The sequence below is a fragment of the Cavia porcellus genome, unplaced genomic scaffold (genome assembly GCF_034190915.1).
Source record: "Cavia porcellus strain 051 isolate PalLab524CR breed Dunkin Hartley unplaced genomic scaffold, mCavPor4.1 scaffold_6, whole genome shotgun sequence".
In the NCBI taxonomy this organism is placed as follows: Eukaryota; Metazoa; Chordata; class Mammalia; order Rodentia; family Caviidae; genus Cavia; species Cavia porcellus.
This window is the reverse complement of record NW_026947489.1, coordinates 26898136-26919296: the sequence shown is the minus strand read 5'-3', so window position 1 is coordinate 26919296 and position 21161 is coordinate 26898136. Positions and strand designations below refer to the sequence as shown.

At 38.0% G+C, this 21161-nt stretch overlaps 1 protein-coding gene across 4 annotated transcripts in view; it reads left to right on the top strand.

Annotated features, from left to right (window-relative positions):
* The window catches only part of Wdr76 (WD repeat domain 76), a 63239-nt gene that overhangs the window by 14244 nt on the left and 27834 nt on the right, over positions 1–21161 (top strand). For all 4 annotated transcript variants that reach the window (XM_063250138.1, XM_063250139.1, XM_003475460.5 and 1 more), the window contains 5 exons: positions 3827–3928; positions 4037–4077; positions 8852–9005; positions 14742–14900; positions 20134–20351. In XM_063250138.1, coding sequence (XP_063106208.1) covers positions 3827–3928; positions 4037–4077; positions 8852–9005; positions 14742–14900; positions 20134–20351 — 674 coding nt within the window. The remainder of the gene's footprint in view (positions 1–3826; positions 3929–4036; positions 4078–8851; positions 9006–14741; positions 14901–20133; positions 20352–21161) is intronic.

Genomic DNA, 21161 nt, shown 5'->3' with positions numbered 1-21161 from the left:
TTAGCACAATGATGGTGAACCTTTTAGAGCTTTCAATGATAACAAACAACTCTCTAGCAAGCCTGCCATAGGTTTACCACCACTGACTTAGTGAAGTCAATGAAAGGAAGTTATAATGATAGTAATGATAAGTGATGAATTTTTGTTAGTAATGAATTTTTTAAGTGATAAAAGTGAAGTGTTTCCCTTGCTGTAGCTTATATTATGAGTGGAACGACAGTTTTAGATTTATTTCCTACATAAGGTATGTGTATATAATTTTTTTTTTTTTTTTTGGAAACTGGGTCTGGCCTATGTAGTTTAGATTGGCCTTGAATTTGTAGGGATCCTCTTGCCTCAGCCTCCCGAGTGCTGGGATTAAAGGCTTGTACCACTATGCCCAGCAGGATTGTACTTTTTATTAAAGAGTACTTCGTGGGGTTTTGTTTTGTTTTGTTTTTCTTTTTTCTTTTTGGTCTTTTTCCCTTTTTATGGGTACTGGGGATCGAACTCACGACTGCCTGCTTGCAAGGCAGGCATTTATGCTGCTGAGCTAAACCCCCAGCCCCTTGTTTTTCATTTTTTGACACAGGGTCATACTGTGTAGTGTAGGTTGGCCTTGAACTCACTGTGTAACACAGATCTTGAATTTGCAGTGATCCTCTTGCCTCAGCTTCCTGAGTGCTGGGATTACAGGCATGCACCATCATGCCCAGCATTTCTTTCTGTTTTATTCTCATTAAAACAAATTGCTGGTTATGACATATGTATTAAAATGATTTCACAAGCCAGGTATGATGGTTCATACTTGTAGTCCCATACTTGGGGGACTGAGGCAGGAGGATCACAAGTTTGAGTCCTGTGTAGACAACTTAATGAGATCCTGTTTCAAAATAAAACATGTGCAGCAAAAGAGCCCACTAGCAGAGTGAAAACATAATCTACAGAATGTGAAAAAATTTTTGCCAGCTATTCCTCAGACAAAGGAATAACATTTAGAATATATAAAGAACTTAAAAAAGTCAGACTCCCCCAATTTTTTTTTTCTTTTTCGTTTTTTTGTTTGTTTGTTTGTTTGTTTGTTTGTTTTGGTCGTTTTTCGTTTTTATCGGTACCAGGGATCGAACTCACGACTGCCTGCTTGCAAGGCAGGTGCTTATGCCGTTGAGCTAAATCCCCAGGCCCCAGACTCCCCAAATTTATAGACCTAGTCTACAAATGGGCATTTGAAATGAATAGATACTTCTCAGATGAAGAAGTAGAGAGGGCAAATAAATATATGAAAAAAAATACTCATTACTGGTTATTCGAGAAATGCAAATTGAAACACACTGAGATTCTATTTCACTCTAGAAAGAATAGCTATCATTAAGAAACCAACCAAATAACAAATGCCAGTGGGGCTGTGGGGAAAAAGGAAGCCTTCTCCACTGTTGGTAGGAGTATAAACTGGTTATACTGTGGAAATCAGTGTGGAGATTTCTCAAAAACTAAAACTAGAGGTTCTACTTGACCCAGCTGTGCCCCTTCTAGATATCTTCCTGAAAGAATTAAAAGCACAGGGGTTGGGGATTTAGCTCAGTGGCACAAGTCTGCTTGGCAAGCTGGAGGTCATGAGTTTGATCCCTGGTACAAAAGAAAAAAAAAAAAAGAATTAAAAGCACCATACCAGGGGCTGGGGATTTAGCTCAGTGGCATAAGCGCCTGCCTTGCAAGCAGGCAGTCATGAGTTCGATCCCTGGTACCGATAAAAACGAAAAAGACAAAAAAAAAAAAAAGCACCATACTATAGAGCTATATGCACACCCATGTTTACAACAACAATTCATAATAGCTAAATCTTGGAAACAGCCCACATATCCATCAACAGATGAATGGAAAATGAAAATGTATTTATATACAGTAGAGTACTACTCTGCTATAAAGAAGGACACACTTGAGTCATTTTTAGGTAAATGGGTGCACCTCAAGGCCATAAAGTTAAGTGAAAATAAATCAGACACATAGGTGCAAAAATTGGATTGTTTCTTTTATATGAGAAATCAAAAGTGTAAATAAAAAGCAAAGTGGAGGACAGGATGAATGTGTTCAAATAGGAAAGGGAACAGAGGAGGGGAAGGGAAAGGAAAGATAAGAAAAAGAATTTTAAAAATTGAAAGAAAAAATGGAAAAAAAAGCTTTTGTAAATGGGGAGGGGAGGAAGAGTTGAAGGGAAAGAAGACTAATGGGAAAAAAGACGTATAGATACAAATTTTCTGTGATGAATGATCATTATGCATGGCAAATATGTACTAATAAAAATAAAAAAGGTAACTAGTTCAAAATCACATGAGTGGCAGGGCCGAGATTAAAATTCAGGTATTTTCTCCCTCGTCCCCTAAAAAACATATCAAAAGGGCTAGGGTTCCATATGTGGTGGCACGTGTGTATCATTCCAGCACCTGGCCTATGTAATGAATGTGAGTTACATAGCCTGAACTACATAATGAGACCCTGTCTCAAAAAGGGGGCGGGGGGGGGGCTAAGGATGTAGCTCAGTATAGAGTGCCCTGTGGCCTTGTGTTTGATCATTAGTAACAAAAAAGAAAACATTTCGCAACCCATCCTTCAATAGTTTGCAGAGCCGGGGATGTACTATGACTATGCAGCTCCTGCCTGGCAAATGCCAGGCCCTGAGTTTGATTCCTGGTACCAAAAAAAAAAGGTAGTTTGCAACCTGCACTTTAAAAAACATTGGCATGGGCCAGGGATATAGCTCAGTGGCACAAGTGCCTGCCTAGCAAGTACGAGGTTGTGAATTTGATTCCCGGTGTCAAAAAAAAAAAAAGAAACAAAAGAAAATGTTGGCACAGAGCAACAACATACTTATATGTATGCATGTCTGTGTGTAAATATGTATGTAGGGCATTTTTTATTAACACGTGCTTTTAAGTTGATACAGTTACTGTGCATATTTAGGGAGTAGAGTGACATTTCAATACAGGTATACGATGTATGATGGTCAAATTTAAAATAATTAACTCATCTATCACCTCAGACAAATTTGTGTTGGGAACATTCAAACCTTCTCTATTATCTGTTTTGAAATATTTTATTAATTGTTGTCACTCATTGTCACTTACTGTACTATATAGCATAAGAATTTGCTCCACAGATCCAGCTGTATACCTGGTACCTGTTACCCACACTATGTCCTTTCCTTGCTTTTCCACACTGATCTCAGGCTCTCTCTAAAATCAATTTTAGATTTCACATATAAATGGAAAAATGGAGTATCTGTCTTTCTGTGTCAGATTTATAGTGTCCTTTGGTTTCATCCATGTTGCTGCAAAGAAAAGAATTTTCCTCCTATAGAAGTATGATTAGTACTCCATTTATATATACTGCATTTTCCTTATTCCACAGTCATTTGTCGATGAGCATTTAGGTTGGTTCCATACCTTGGCTATTGTGGATTGTGAGAGTACAGGTACTACTGCAACACACAATTCCATTTCCTGTGGACATAAGCCTAGGAGTAGGGAGGCCGGGTCATATTACAGTTTGTTGTTTCTAGATTTTTGCAGACCATCCATACTGTCTCCTATAGTGACTGTACTAATTTACATTTTTTAGCAACAGTGTAAGAATTCCTCTTTCTTTGCATCCTTGTTAGCATTTGATATCTTTTGTTGGCATTCATTTGTTGAGAATTACTATTGAACACCTGTGATGTGCCTCCACGTTGTCGGTGTTGGAAGTAAAGTAGTCAAAAGACAGACAAATACAGTACTCTCCCTCTTTAGGGATAAAGTACCTTCTTTAGGGATAAAGAGACAAATTGTAAAATTTTTATTTTTAATTATAGCCTTTGTTACCACCTGGGCCTTTGGAAATGATTCCTGAAAATGTAGGTGACAACCATGAACTATTTAAAGGATTTCTGCAGACATGGGGAGAAATGAGCAAGGTATGATTTGGGAAGGTTTACAACCTTTGGAGTCATCTGTGAAGGAAATTTCCGTTATATATATGTGTACATATTAACTTAGTACTTTGGTCTTTCCCAATGTTTCAGACAATTGGTAAGAACATGGAGGTGTTATCTAGCATTAAAAGGTAAGTTAAAATTCTTTCCATTTGTTTACTTTTTTTTTTCAGTACTAGGGATCAAACTCTGCAACTTTCCACTTGCCAGGCAGGTGAATATGCCACGGAGCTAAATCCACAGCCCATTGTTTTACACTTTTGACCTTTGTTTTACCTTTTTTTTTCTTTTTTGTACCCCAGTACAACAAAGGAAAGGCCAATGGAACTCAGGGCCTTCACAAGGAGCCACATTTCTAACTCCTTTTATTTTTATTTTTAAAATTTTACCTTTTTTTCCTTTTTTGTCTTTTTGAGACAGGGTCTTGCTATACAGTTTAGACTGGCTTTGAGCTCACTTTGTAGTCTACGTTGGTCTTGATCTCCAAAGGATCCTCCTGCCTCAGCCTCCCTACTGCTGGAATTATAGGTGTGTGCCACCATGCCTGGCCTATTTTTTAAAATTTGAGATGGGGTCTTGATACATTGCCCAGGTGGGCTCAAACCTATGATAAAGTGCTGGGATTATAGGTAGGAACTACTGCACTTGACAGTTTTATATTTTTGAGATGTTTTAATTATAAAAGCTATTATAAGGAATTTTGAAAGTGAAGTGAAAAAATTCTCTAATAATTTTTCCCAAGCAGCTGTTGGTTTTATTTTTTGTGTGTCTTTTGGTTGCCATATGCAGTACCATTAGGATAAACTTCATGAGGGCAGGGATTTTATCTCAGTAACCAGAACAATGCTTGGCACATACTATATATTCACTAAATGTTGAATAAATGAATGAATTTGTTGCATCAGGCAGGGGGCTTGGAGGCTCGAAAACCTTCCACTTCCCTGGCAGGAATGCAGAAAGTGAGGTGAGGCAGACTCCAAACCAAAGATCATTCTGGTGAGAAATGAGGAACTCAAAAAAGGACCTAAAGTGAAACAGAGGAGTAATTACAGTGTAAGAGTGAGACTACCAAACAGCAGGTGAGCTGTTTTGACAGAAAGAAGTCCAAGCTGAGCTTCTCAGCATAGTGTCTGGCTTCTTTGTACTTAGGACTCCTAAAAATAACTGTTTCATTTTGATATAATCCAGGTCAGTCAGGGTTTTAGCCTTTGCTTCTGGGATGAGCCAAGGTTCACAAGGTCTGTGGACATATAGCAAATGCATGCACAGGTCCCACAGAGGGCGGTTTCCCTAAGAACATCAGACAGTGTAAGTGTGTAGTCTTCTCGCCCGTATCACATGCCTAGATCATGTGCTATACTGCCTACTTCCCCATATCTATCTCCAATTCACATTTTTACCTTATGTTCTGATGTATATAAATTTTGCCTTATGCATGTGTTATCAGAATCTTTTATTTTTATATGTTGTTTATTTTGAGATGGTTTCTATGTCGATCTGGTTGTCTTAAATTCACTGTGTAGCATAGGCTGGCCTTGCCTCTGCCCTCTGAGTGTTGGGATTACAGGTGTGCACCACTATGCCTGGCTCAGAATTTTTAAATTACTGAATAACTGCATAGTATTTTGAAATTGAGTAGGTGGAATTTACTTAACTTCCTTTTACCCATTTGGTGTTTGGGGTATTTTCTCTAAAAATTGTTTTGTTTTGTTTTTGTTTTTTTGAGACAAGATCTTACTATGCAGTCCAGGCTGACCTTGAACTCAGTGGTGATCCTTCTGCGTCAGCCTCCTGAATGCTTACAATTATAGGTGGGCACTATCACACTGGCCAAAGATTTTTTTAAATGGGTTGAGATTTAGCTCAGTGCTACACTTCCTGCCTAGCAAGTATGAGGTCCCGAGTTTGATTCCCAGTACACCCCACCCAAATTAACTTGTAATTTTGAAATTAAAATGATAGAAAATTGTTCTAAATTACAGAAAATTGCAAGGATAGCACAGAGGATTTGCGTGTACCCTACATCTAATTTTGCCTAATATGGTTTTCTGTATTAACATCTTGAATTAATATGGTACATTTGTCGCAACTAATGAACCAATATTGATATATTATTATTAATTAAAGTCTATATTTTGCCTGAGGGTTTAGCTCAGTAGTACAGCACCTGCCTGGCAAGCATGAGATCCTGAGTTTGATTCCCAGTACCCCCCACAAAAACAAAACAAAATAAAAAGTATGTTTTACTCAGATATCCTTCACTTTCGTTTACGTTCCTTCCTACTTGTGTATCACATTTTGAGGTTATTTTCTGTTTAACTTTGTGTGTTTATGTGAGTACTTTTTGAAGTGTCTATGGTGGTGAATTATTTTCTCAAGATAGATACTCAGAGATAGAGCTAATGAGCCAAACAGTGGACATTTTTAATGGCTTTTAGCATACATTATCGAATTGTTTTCTATCTTTTTTTTTTTCTTCTAAAAATCTTACGTGGGGGTAGAGCACTTGCTTAGAATGGCACAGGCCTGGGGTTTGATTCCAATACTACTAAAAAAAGGAAAAAATAAAGTAAATTTTATATACATTTTTTCCATTTAATCATTTGTTTGTTTTTCCCTTCGTAGTGCTGGGGGTACAGCTTAGGGCTTCCTAATGCTAGGTAAGCATTATCCTGAGCTACCCTCCCAGACCCACAGATGATTTGTGAAATTCACATGCATGTTATACATGTTATATGCATTTAGTGTCTAAGCAAAATATCTCCATATGTATCAGGAGTGAGTTTCAAGTCTTTGTTATCACTGGAAATATGTAATATCATACTGAAGCCTTCATCTGGCTTTATCTCCTAGAAGACTGTAACTCCCATAAAACTACACGGATGTCCACAGACTCCCAAAAGGGATCTTAGTGCCTGCGGTTTTAAGACTTTGCCCAAACAGATCTGTTTTAGCAATCTTTTTGTTTTTTTTTTTTTTTGCACTGAGAATCGAACTCAGTACCTCATGTTTGCCAGGCAAGCGGGTGTGGCTACATACAATATAAGGGACAGAAAGAGTCTTCTCTCCATGCTCCTCTCCTTTGTTGCTTGTGCTGTTTTCTGCTGCCAAGAACTGTTGCCCTCTGTCGTGTCCATTTTGCCTTACAGCCATCTGATTATGAACTGAAACTTCACAAACTGAGTTAAAAAAACCTTTCTTTCCCTAATTGGGGGCATTTGTCTCAGCAATGAGAGAAAAGTGACCAAAACTGAAAAACAAACTGGTTGGAAACAAGTTAGTTAATTCTTGTAGGTCAGAGGAAAAGAGAGCAGTGTGACAAAACCAGGACTTTTTTTCCTTTTCTTTTTATTTTATTGATATATTTTAGATGTACATAGTGCTAACATTTATTATAGGGAATTGGTACCTGTACATGATAGATCTTTTTTTTTTTTTTTGGTCTTTTTGAGACAGGGTCCCTCTATAGTTTGGGCAGGGCTTGAGCTTACTTTGTAGCCCAGGCTGGTCTGGAACTTGCAACGATCCTCCTGCCTCAGCCTCCCGAGTGCTGAGATTACAGGCGTAAGCCACCACGCCAAGTTTACATACTATATCTTGCTGCTGCTTTTTTTTTCACATTCCCCTACCTCCCTTCAGCTCCTCTTTTCTTTCTTTATTTACAAAAGCTTTGTTTCCACTTTTCCTTCTATTTGTTTCTTGTCTCGTCCTTAATCCTTGTTACTCTTCACATTTTAACATTTTCTTCCCTTTTCTCAGTATCTATTATACATTTTATTCCTGTTTATTAGAGAAACCATACAATATTTTTTTCATGTATGTCTTATTTATTTCACTTAAGACTGTGATTTTAAGGTACATCCATTTAACCAAAAATGTCTCATGCTTATCCTTTTTTATGGCAGAGTAGTGCTCCATTGCCCGAAAACCCCACATCTTTATCCAGTCATTTTTTTTTTTTGTAATGGGAGTCAAAGTCACAACCTTGTGTTTGCCAGGCAGGTGCTTGTGCTGCTGATCTATGTCTCAGCCCTCCATTGATCATTGATGGGCATCTGGGCTCTTTCCAAGATTTAGCTGTTACGAATGGTGCTGCTATAAATAAATATGGGTATATATACTGCTGTGGTATAATGCTAGAAAACCAAGACTGACTGATTGAATGATTCATTTTGTCTTTTTGGAGACAAGTATTCAGTTTAGGCTGGCTTTGAGCTCACTTTGTAAGCCAGCCTAGCGTCAAACTTGTTCCTCAGCCTCTCAAATGCTGGGATTATAGACACGTGCTGCTATGTCCAGCATCAAAACCAGGATTTAAACCAAACTTTTTTAAGGCTTAAAAACCATTGCTAAAGCTGGGGTGCAGAGCAATATAGAACACTTAGTACGACGTGTGAGGCCTTGGCTTTAAAAATGTTACTTGAATTTACCTTGTCACTAGCAATATATGTGAGTGTGTCACATATATCAGGAATCAAACTGAGGGCTTTGTGTAGTCTGGCCACGTGCTCCACTACTGAACCACATTCCTGGCCCAAGTTTTACTGTAGCCTATTATTATCACCATTATTAGGTTTTCATTTGAGCCAGGGTCTCACTAGGTAGTTCAGGCTGGCCTTGAACTTACTGTGTAGCCCAGGCTGGCTTTGAACACGTGGTGAGTTTCCTGCCTTTGTTTTCCCACTTGTAGCTCATTACTTTGTAATATCATCAAAATTATCAATGGCAATTTTATAATTGAAAAATAGTATATCATTGTTTAACTTAATTTCTTTCTTGGTTATCAGAAGATGGAATATTTTCTAGCATGTATTTACTAATTATGGTTTTTCCTTTTGTATCTTTTACTTATTTGACTTTCGAGATTGATTTTACTTTTAAAATTTAATGTTTTAATTTTCATAGCTATAAAGCCAATTTAAATGACATGGTCATTAGTGAAGATACTGTTCATAAAGTTACGAAAGGCTCGATATCCTCTGTGGCTCTCCATCCATCAGAAACTAGAATTATGGTAGCAGCGGGGTCCAAATCTGGGCAAATTGGACTTTGGGATTTGGTAAGTTATTGTTCCTTTTTTGTTTTGGTTTTGGTATCAGGGATCCAACTCATGACCTTGTACTTGGCAGGCAAGTGCTTATCCTGCTGAGCTAAATCCCTATCTCTGTCCCTTTTTTTTTTGTACTGAGGATTGAATTCATAACCTTGCATTTGTTTTGCTTTTTTGAGACAAGATCTTACTGTGTAGTTCAGGCTGGCATGGACTCACTATGTAGCCCAGGCTGGCCTCAAACTCATGACAATCCTCCTGCCTCAGCCTCTTGAGTGCTATGATTACAGGCATACACCACCATGACCAGCTATTACTTTTTTGAAGGTACTGAAGTTTTATTAAAGCAGATAATCTTGATAGGCAAAAGCCTAGAGACATTTATTCTTTTTTTGTTGTTGTTGTTGTTGCTGTTGTTTTTGTTTTGGTACTGGGGATCAAACTCATGACCTTGTGCTTGCCAGGCAGGTGCTTATATCCCTGAGCTAGATCCCCAACTGAGACATTTATTTATAAATAATACTTGAGATTTTATTTTGTGGGTTTTTTTTTTTTTTTTTTTTTTTGTCTTTTTCCTTTTTATCAGTACCGGGGATCGAACTAACGACTGCCTTCTTGCAAGGCAGGCACTTATACCGCTGAGCTAAATCCCTAGCCCCCTTGTGTTTTATGATTCTAAATTTTAGAAATCTGGAGGAATTTAAATTTGTTTTATAGAAATTTTTATTTAAATTCATTTTAACATTTTTAACTTGATCTTTAGTGATATCTAACAAAAAAAAAAAACATTTTTAACTTGAATATTTTTAGCCATCTGGACCTGCATCAATTGCCTGGAGACTTTAATTGAGTATGTGAAAAGTCAGTTATGTTTAAAATATCGTCCACTGGGGATGTAGCTCAGCAGCATAGGCACCTGCCTGACAAGCACAGGGGTCTGAGTTTGATTGTTGGTACCCTGCCTCCCTTTTCCCCCCAAATTAAATAAAATACGATCTGCTATGAAGTGACTGTGTGTCCTCCCAAAATTTATATTTTGAATGCGTGTCCCCCAGGGTGATGGTATTAGGGTGTGTGTGGCTTTTGGAGGTTATTAGTTCATGAAAGGGGTTCGTGCCCTTGTGAAAGAAGCCCAAGAAAGATTCTTTCCTCTTCTTACCAAGTGAGGACACAGCTAGAAGGCACTATCTATAAGTATTCCTTTTTTTTTTTTTTTGATACTGTTAATCAGACACATGACCTCATGCTGCTGAGCTACATTCCAGGGCCTTAGAAGCCACTCTCTATAGACCAGAAATTAGCCCTCTGTAGACACTTAGATCAGCCAGCATCTTGATTTTGGACTGCCTTGTCCCAGAACTGAGAAATAAATATCTGCTGTTAGGATAACTTGTTATAGCAGTCCAGACTAAGCAGACTCTGAGCTGGAGATTTAAAATCAGTATCTTGTCTGTCCTTGGGTTACCCCATTTAAGGCCCGTGTCTCGGTATCTCCCCAGAGCTTCATGCAGATATAGGTGGGACTTTTTCAGAGGTGAGTGGATCTGAACAGTGATGTTGGCATTAAGGGTGTGTGATGACTAAATCATTTAACTGGTTTGCCACCACCCTAGATAAAATATAAAAGCCTACTCTAGATATAATAAAAGAGGCAGAAAAAAGCTGCTAAGATCACTTGCTTGCTTTTACTGTCTTCTGCCTACCTTGCATTTCTCCTCTGAGATGCCCCTTTGCTGTGGCAGCCAGCTATGAACTGTGAACTGAAAGCTCTATAAACTGTGAGCTAAATCTTCCTTTAACTTTGGGTTTTGGGTATGTTGTTTCAGCAGTGAGAGAAGTAATTAAGACAATTCTCCTGTCTTAGCTTCTCCAGTGCTAGGATTACAGGTGTGTACCACCATGCCTGCTAGTCTTTCTTATGTCTGTCTGTCTGTCTGTATGTATTTATTATTAATGTATATATGTATGTATGTGTGTATTTGTTTAGACAGGTATGCAGGTCAGGCTGACCTCGAGTTCACTGTGTAGTCCAGGGTGGTCTTGAACTTGCAGTGATCCTCCTGCCTCAGCCTCCCGGAGTACTAAAATTATAGGGGTGTGCTACCATACCAAGCTTTCATTCTTTTTTGTTGCTGAGTACCAACCCATTGTTTTGCTGTATCACAGCGTCTATCCATTTAGCTATTGATGGACATTTGGAGTCAACTTTCTGTCTACTTTTAATATGCTGCTATCAACATTTTTGTGTACATTTTGATATGGACCTGTTTTCATTTCTCTTGGGTATCTACTTGGGAGTGGGATTGCTGTATCATACGCTAACACTGCTTAACAATTCACTTCAGACTGCTTTCTGAAGTAATCGCACCTTCATTTGTTTTTACCAACAGTGTGTAAGGTTCCAATTTCTTCATCTCCTCACCAACTCTATTATTTTGTCTTTTGAATTTTTACCTTCCTACTGTGGCTTTGACTTACATTTCCCCAAAGACTACTGATGAACATCTTTTCATGTCATTTGTATCATTGGAGGAATGTCTGTCCAAGTGTTTTGCCCAAAATTCTATCTTATTTTTATTTTTTGTTGTTTTGAGACAGTCTTGCTATGAAGTTTAGGCTTGACCTCTTTCTATCTATATGCCAGACTGGCTGTAAACTTGCAGAAATCCTTCTGCCTCTGCCTCCTGAGTGTTGCTATTATAGACATATACTAGTATACCTGATTTTGTCCATATTTTATTTTTTTAATTTATTGAGTTGTTTGAGTTATAAGGGTTTTTTGAACAGTCTAGATATAAATCCTTTGTTGAATGTGATTTGCAGATATTTCCCCCTTGCTTATGGTTTGCTCTCACGTTTTTCAGTGCTATCTCTTGAAATGCAAAAATTTAAAATTTTAATAATAGTTTATCAGTTTTTAAAAACAGGTTATGTTTGATGTTGTACCTGAGGAATCTTTGTCTAGTTCAGTGTTTTTTTAAATTTTTGTCTAGTTCAGTCTTTGTTTTTTTTTTTTTTGTCTTTTTCCTTTTTATCGGTACCCGGGATCGAACTCACAACTGCCTGCTTGCAAGGCAGGCGCTTATGCCACTGAGCTAAATCCCCAGCACCATCTAGTTCAGTCTTAAAGCTTAAGTTTTCTTCAAAAAGTCCATCTTGGGTTATTTTTAGTATATGTTGTGAAGTGACAGGCTAAGTTCATCATTTCATATGTAAATATCTGGTTGTTCCAGCACTGTTGAAAGGACTATCCTTTTGCCACTGAATTGCCTTGAATTCCCCCAGTTTTCCCTCTTAACTTGCTGCCAGGTTCTGTACGGATCAACTTTTTGTTACTGGGACTAAATACCTAACATACACAATTTAAAGGAAGAAGATTTTTTCTTTCTGCTCTTGATTTCAGAGCTTTTGGTTCATGGTTGATTGATGTTAAGGCAGAGATGTCATGGTGGAAGGGCAGAGGGTGGCCAGAGGGCAGAGCAAGGAAAGTAGTGCCAGAGAGGAAGTGGTCAGGGACCCAAAATAGATCCAGAAATTACAGCTCCATGACACCCAGACTCAGCCAGAACTGTGCTTTCCTAATCCCCTCAGGGGGCTCTGAACTCAGTTGAGAGTCCAGTTTAATTGTCATAGATTTCTAGTCACTTAGGCCCAAAGTTCGAGTTACTGTTTTTTGTGTGTCCGTGTAGAGGTTAGAATTAGTGGTAGAAGCAGTGATAATGAAATAATTACCAAGTATATAAAAATATTTTTGATTGAGTATTTTTGGCACTCAATCTGAGGCCGTGCAAAAGAAATAATGAGACAATAAAAAGGCCTTAAATAAGGGCATGGGAGAACTGCAAAGAGGTGTGGGAGCTCTCAGTGAGAACAAATTAACAGGTTTGGCGGGAGGAGTTTTTTGGGAGTGGGCAAAATGATATATTAACAGCTGATTCGAAGGAACATCTGCCTGCCAAAATAGGAAGCAGAAAAATTTACTGGGGGCTGGGGGTAGAGGAGCACTTGGGTGGTTGTAGAGTCTTGGAATTGGAGAGGGCTTGGCCACGTGCAAAAAGGGAGCAGGAGATTTATCTCTGGAATGAGAAGGAGAACATAGAAGTTACTCTTGGAGAGATAAGTTGCTTCTTGGGTCCAGATACAAAGTTGGGCAGATGTCATGTTAGAAATAGCTAAGCCCCAGGCTAGCAGAATCTATCAATTTCTATGTATGTTATTGGTTATGCAGGTTAATGGGTTTATTTTGGCACATTCCTACATGCACGTGACATACTTTGATCATTTTCACTCTTCTGTCACCCTTCTGGTCCCACCTTCCCACCTAGTTCACAAGTTTCTGGGTGTTGGGTTTCAGTATATATATGGTATTTGCTCATATCCATCACCCTATTCCCTCCTTCATACCCTCCCCTCCCTACTATTCCCTTCCTATTTTCCTGCTTGTCATCTTTTTTTTAGATTTCACATATTAGGACCAACATATAATATTTGTCTTTCCAGGTTTGGCTTATTTTGCTCAGTGTCATAGTATCTAGATCTATCCATTTTTTTTTTTTTTTTTTTTTGCAAAGGACAGAATTTCATTCTTTCTTGTAACTGAATACATTTGTCTTTTATCCATTCTTGTGTTGATGGGCACTGAGGCTGCTTCCATATCTTTGTTATTGTGAATTGTGTTTCAATACACATGGCTATGCAGGTATTTTCTAGTATGCTAATTCCTTCAGGTATGTTCTGAGGAGTGGTATAGCTGGATCAAATGGTAGCTCTCTATAGTGTTTTGAGGACGCTCATACTGTTTTCCATAGTGGCTGTACTAATTGACATTCTTATCAGCACTTAGAAGGGTTCCTACTCCAGTCTTTGCCAACATTCATTGTTTTTATGTTCTTGGTGATAGCCATTATGGGGGGGGGTGCAATCCCAGTGTAAATCACATATAAGTGGAGTGAATTACTGCATACTGTGACTCCTGGGGTAAAAGAGAATAGTGTTTCAAAAACACAATGATGGAAGGTTGACCTAATTTAGAGGATTGGGGAGTGCTTTCCTAAGGAAGTGAGAATTGATTTAGGATTTAAAAGCTAAGGAGGAGTGAAATAAAGAAAGGGAAAATTATTTAAGACAAAGGGTTAAACTTTAGGCAGGAAAGTGCCTATTTGATATAGTCAAGAGCTTAAGGAAGCTGGACCAGGTGGCACATGCCTGTAATCTCAGCTCTCTAGAATGGTGAGGCAGAAAGGCTACAAATTCATAATTTTGTGACTTGGTGAGACCTTGTCTCAAAATGAAAAATAAAAGGACTGGTAATGTAGCTTACTGTGAAGGCCTTGGGCTCAATCCCCATTACTCCTTGGCTCCAGAATAAATACATAAATAAGTCATGGAAGAAAAGAGATAGTGAGTGGAGAAGTAGGAAGCTGCAAATGTGGGCTAAGGTAAGACATTTACCATCTAAACTTCGTTAAGAAATTTGGATTTTTTGGGGGGCCAGGTACTTAACTCAGTGGCATAAGCGCCTGTCTGGCAAGTATGAGGTTGTGAGTTCAATCCCCAATACCAAAAAAAACCAAAACCAATTTTGGATTTTTATCCTAAAAGCTATAGGAAAACAAATTTCACATTTGTGTGAAGTTCCTACTTCTATCTGAGTGTGAGAGTGAGCATAGTTAGAGAAAAGACTAGATATAATCCCTATGTGAATAGCTTAGTTATATCATCTTTGAATCTCCAACTTTCTTTCAGACTCAACAAAATAAAGAAGATGGGACATATATTTTCTCTCCCCACAGTCAGCCCATTAGCTGCCTTTACTTCTCACCTGCCAACCCAGTCCACCTCTTGTCCCTGAGCTATGATGGCACATTGCGATGTGGGGATTTCTCCAAGGCTGCCTTTGATGAGGTAAGTGGTCATATGTTTACGCGCCAACCTCAGATGAGATTCTGGATTCTCTGGGAGATACCACATGAGTGATTATTGTCAGTTATAGTGGTGGAAGGGGAACAGTTGTTGGGGCTAAGTTCAAGTCTCAGAAAATCTATTGCTAGCTATGTGACCTGGACAAGTTATTTAACCTATTGATGCCTCAGTTTTCTTAGTTGTGAAGTAGGATAGTCATGATAGCTGCGTAATAGGGTTGTCACAAGGATTAAATGAGTTAATGCAGATAAAGTGTTAGGACAGTGCCTGCCACACAGTGTTTACTCTTTTTTTTTGGCAATTGAACTCATGACCTTATGTTTGCCATGCAGGTGTTGCTAAACTATATCCTAAGCCCTATTTTTTGTTTAAGAGTCAGGGTCATTCTTGGTTGTCTAGCTTAGCCTCAAATAATTTTCCTGACTCAGTCTTCTGTGTAGCTGGGACTAGAGGTATGTGCCACTATATTAATTTTTTTGGGAAAGATTTTAAATAAAGTAATTTTACTATTTCTAGGATTAAGCCTTATACTTATTCACTTGGGGGAAAATATTGGAATATTACTACCTTTTTGTTCTCTCTCTTCTTTGCATGCATCACTATTGCGGGAGTGATTCTTACACTGGCAAAAAAGACAGTAGAGAAATTCATCAGTAATGGTATTATTATTATTATTATTATTATTATTATTATTATTATTTTGGTCTTTTTGAGACAGGGTCTTGCCATGCAGTTCAGGCTGGTCTTGGGCTCACTTTGTAGCACAGACTAGCCTTGAAATTGCAATGATCCTTCTGCCTTTGCCTCCCAAGTGCTGGGATTACAGTAATATGCCACCACGCCCTGTTTAATGGCATTATGTTAAATACCAAAGAATTTTAGTATGTAATACAGAAAGTATAAATTTGATCTTCCATCGCCTTCAAGCCAAGTGTTAAGATGTCATCTCTTCCTCTTTCTTCTCCTTTGTTTTCTTCCTCTTCTTTCTCCTCCCCACCTTTCCCTTTCTCTCCCTTCCTTTTCTCTTCCTTCACCCTCTTCCACCACCTTCCCTTCTTCTTTTTCATATCTTTTATTTTAAAGATAGTAAAATACAACAAAACAAGACAGAACAAAGCCAGTCAGAACAAATCAGGGAAATTGGTACATAACTTCAGAGCAGGATACTGGGATAACAATAATAGCTACCATAATATATCTCATCTTCACAACAGTTGTCCAGTCAGTATTAGTAAAACCAAACCAAAAGCAGAACACTATAAAACCAATCAAAATAGAATATTGAATAGTACAAACCAAGCAAAACAGTGAAAATAATATTGGCTTTCAAAGACAGGATAGAAGGAAATCCCCCTTTTGCTATATTAAATACTGTCATCCTTCCAAGAGATGCTCAGACCTCTGGCCCCAGGTCAGCATAATTAACCTAACAATACAAGCATTTAGTTGCTTTATGTACCTTAGTTGCTATCAACTCTGGCTGACCTGCAGTCTATCCAGTTGCTAACGGGATGGGCGCACGGGAATTTGATTTTCAGCCTGTTCGCTGGTAGGCTCACGGGAGACACAGACTTGTTCTTTCTCTGGTGCCTCTGCGGCTTGCAGCACTTACAAGGAAGACTGGCTCATTACTTTCTTGGTTCCAGCAAGTTCTAGCATGGCTGATTCTCGGGAGGTACTGACTTATTCTGTCTCTGGCATGCCCTGCTTGCCAGGAAGGATGGCTCTTGCTTCATATTTTCTTTTCTTTTCTTTTTTTTTTGAGACTAGTTTTGCTATGTAATGCAGGCTAGCCTTGAACTTACTATATAGACCAGGTTGGCCTTGAACTCCTAGTGATCCTCCTGAATTAGCCCAGTGCTAGGATTATAGACATCTGTCACCACTCCTGGCTTCCATCTCTTTTTTCCTTTCTTCTGCTGGGAATTGAACCCAGGGTTTAGAACCACACTTTCAGCTCAGATTTAATCTATCTTTACCCATCTCTATCTCTTGTCTCTAACGTCTCTCTCTCTCTCTCTCTATATATATATATATATATATATATATTTTTTTTTTTTTTTTTTTTTTTTTTTTCTTTATTTTGAGGCAGAGTCTTGCTAGGCAATTTAGGCTGGACCTCATTTTGTAGCCCAGGCTGGTGTTGAATTTACAATGATCTCCTGCTTCAATCTTCTAAGTGCTGGGATTACAGGCATGTACCACCGTACCTGGCTGCTTTTAATTGTTGCAAATAATGTGAGGCTGAACATTTATGTACAGTTGTCACATGGTATCTTGATTTTTTTTGTTTTGTTTTGTTTTTTGAGACAGGGTCTCACTATGTAAATTTTTTTTTATTTGTTTGAGACAGGGTCTCACTATGTAGTCCAGGCTGTCCTTGAACTCACTGTGTAACCCAGGCTAGTCTTAAACTGATGGTAATCCTCTTGTTTTAGCTTTCCGATCTTAATTATTGAGGCTGACCTTGAATTTACTCTGTAGGCCAGACTGACCTTGACTGGAGGCGATCCTCTGCCTCAGCATCCTAAGTGCTGCCACCACGTCCAGCATTGTTTAGCATTTTTAGGAACTGCCAAATTTTCCCCAACCATTGGTATCATTTGCATTCCCATCATTCATGTGTAAGGGTTCAAGTTTGTCTACAACCTTGCAGTGACTGTTGTTGCTGGTAGGGTGGCTGTGCTGTGGGCATGAAATGGTGCCTTACTTTGGTTTTGTTTGTTTGTTTACTTATTTATTTGGGTACCAGGAATCAAACTCAGGACCTCATGCTTGCCAGGCAGGAACTGCACTACTGAGCTAAATCCCTGGTCCCCTTACTGTGGTTTTGATTTGCATTTCTCTAACGATCAATGATGTGGTTACTGAGCATCTTTATGCTGTTTCTTTACAGAAGCATTTAAAACCTTTGTCCTTGTTTTAATTGAGTTTTTAATCTTTTCTCTTGAGTTGTAAAACTTCTCTACTTTTTTAGAAGCTTGTTTTGTACAGTGAAATTTACCTTCTTATACAGTTTTATGGGTTTTGGAGAATTGTTTACACCAGTATAACCATTACCACAATGAAGATAACAGGAAGTTTCCTTCTCTCCACAGAATTCTGTCATGACTCTTTGTAGTCAGTCTCTGCCCTCTGTCTGCAGCCCCTGGTAACCATTGATCTGGTTACTGTGCATATATACACACACCCACACCCACATGTATGTATGTATATGTGTGTGTGTGTGTGTGTGTATTTTTTTTTTTTTTTTTTTGAGACAGAGCCCATCACTGTTTGTGCCTATAATTTAGTCTTTTCCATTGTCTAACAAATGGAGTCAAATGCTGTGTAGGCTTTTGTATCTGCCCTCTTACCTGTTCTTATGCTTTTAAGATTCAATCTGTGTGTTGCATGTATCAATAATTAGTTCCTGATACTGCTATTTGAAGTTACTTTATGCTACGTGAAATTATGAATGTACTGTATATTTAGTACATGAAATATATACTATGAAATAGATAATTTTATTCCCATTTAAAAGATGAAAAAACTGAGGTAAGAGAGATTTATTACCTTGCTCAAGAATATAAATGGTTGCTGGGCATGGTGGCACATGGCAGTAATCTCAGGACTTTGGAGGCTGAGAAGGAGAATCACTGAGTTTGAAGCCAGTTCAAGTTAGATAGTGAGTTCAAGGCCAGCTTGAACTATATGAGACCTTGTCTCAAAAATAAAAAAAGAACGTAAGTGGTAGAACTAAAATTTGCACTAGGGTTTGTCTGACTTACAAACCTCTGTTCTCAGCCATTTTAACATACGGACCAAATATCTGAAGAAGTTTAGTTTGTATATATTGAGCTTTTTTGGGTGTGTGGAAGTTGTGATGCTTTAGAGTTTAATTTGTTAATCTTAGTTTATACTACTTGTTATCAAAACAACAAATCAATAGCAATTCATGATTCAACAACAAGAATAGTATTTGTTCTTACTTGATAGAAGTATTTATTTTTTGTTTCAGTACAGGAACCCTGAACTGATACATCTTGAGTGTAACTCCAGGAAGCAAATACTGTATCTTTACAGAGACCTTTTTCTCTCCTCATTTGTACTAATGGATTTAAACCATTACTTAATCTTTTATATGTCACTTTTCTCATTTAATAGTATGTGTCGGAGAGGTAGTAAAACCACACTGCCTCATTCCTTTCAGCATTGCATATTTTAGAGTGGAGATGTGATAGTAATTCATTTGACCAGACCTGTTTTGGCACCTTCTTGTTGCTATTACAAGCTTTCTTGTGGCAGATATCTTTATCCATTTCGTAGTGAGATTATTAGGTAAAAGACTATACGCATTAAATATTTTGATAGATGCAGTCTGCTTAACTGTTAAGAATTTTAATTTGTTATTTTATTATAAGAACAAATGAACATTCAACAGGATATTTTGGGCCTGGTTGGCAAAGTTACTTGGTATGTTAAGGTATAATTTCAATGGGATGGAATTCAGACTCAGTTCATTTCCTAGTATGTTTTATGAGGTATGACTGGAACAGAGGGTTATTGGTTCTGAGATTGGGTTGTGGCTCTGACATGAGTGGATACGGCTTTTTTTTTTTTTTTTTTTTGGTACCAGAGATCGAACCCATGACCTCGTATTTGCCAGGCAAGCACTTATGCCACTGAGCTAAATCCCTAGCCCATAGATGAGACTTTTGATTAAAGGTAAGCCTCACAGCTGCACTGCCTTGATTTCCAGTTCACTCTGTGCTTCCTGTGTGGATGTTGAGAAGATGAGTGAGATGATTTGGGTAAAATGCTTTATAACTTTTTTATTAAGAATTTACACTTTGGGGCCAGGGATTTAGCTCAATGGCATAATCACCTGTCTGGCAAGCTTAAGGTCATGAGTTTTTTTTGTTTTTTTCTTTTTCATTTTTATCTGTACCAGGGATTGAACTCGTTACTGCCTGCTTGCAAGGCAGGCACTTATGCCGCTGAGCTAAATCCCCAGCCCCAAGGTCATGAGTTTAATCCCCGGTACAAAAAAAAAAGATAAGAATTTATGCTTTAACTTTTCTTAAGGGAAGGGGCTAGGGATTTAGCTCAGCGCATAAGCACCTGCCTTGCAAGCAGGCGGTCGTGAGTTCGATCCCTGGTACCGATTAAAAAAAAAAAACAACTTTTCTTAAGGGAAAACTGTCGTACAGCTAATTGTTACTTATACCCTTAGGTGTACAGAAATGAAAGCAAGAGCTTTTCCTCCTTTGACTTCTTGACAGAGGATGCTGCCACTTTATTAGTAGGACACTGGGATGGGACCCTGTCACTGGTGGATAGACGGACATCTGGGACTTCTTATGAGAAGCTTATTTGTTCTTCTATGGGAAAGATAAGAACTGTTCATGTGCACCCTGTGCACCGGCAGTATTTCATGACTGCAGGATTGAGGTATGTTCTGCAGAAAATGTTATGATTTAGTTTGGTTGTCAAAGACCTTTGACTTTTGTAATACACAAAGACCAAATAATTCTCCTTTTTACACTGAAAGAGGCTTCTTTTGAGTGTGATTTTTTTCTTTTTCTTTTTGGAGACAAGGTCTTGCTATATAATTCATGCTGGCCTTGATCTCACTGTGTAGTGCAGATGGGCCTTTAACTCAAGGTGATCCTTCTGCCTCAGGTCCTGAGTGTTGGGATAATAGTGTGTCCCAACACACTGGGCTCTTTTGGATTTAATGTATAATGAAAGTACGAAAGAACTGTGCATTTCTGTCTTCCTGGGCATTATGTTCATTTACTTCTAGTTTTGAGTAAACCTAAAATTGTAATAAAGAAAAAGTTATATATAACCTATAACTCAGCTTGTGGTGCTTTTTTTCTTTAGAAAGGTTAGAAAGCAACTAGAAACTTATCTGTATATATGCTGGTTTACACATAGCTGCTATATTTTTGGAATTTTTCTAAAATTTAATTTGTATCTATACCAGTGTTTATAAAATTATAAAGTTAGGTAAATACATGGAAATTAAATAGTACATTATTGAATAATCAATGAATCACAAAGTCAGAAGAAAAAATACCTTTTGGAACATTTGTACAGTTACATTTGCGAACCAGCAAATTTTTTCCTTTTGGGGCCATGGAGTGGTTTAATATTCTAAATGAGTTCAATACTTGTTGGCACTTTAGTTATTATTACAAATAATGAGAAAACATTTAGAGAAACATTTCAAAGTCTAATGTTATCATAGGATAAAAT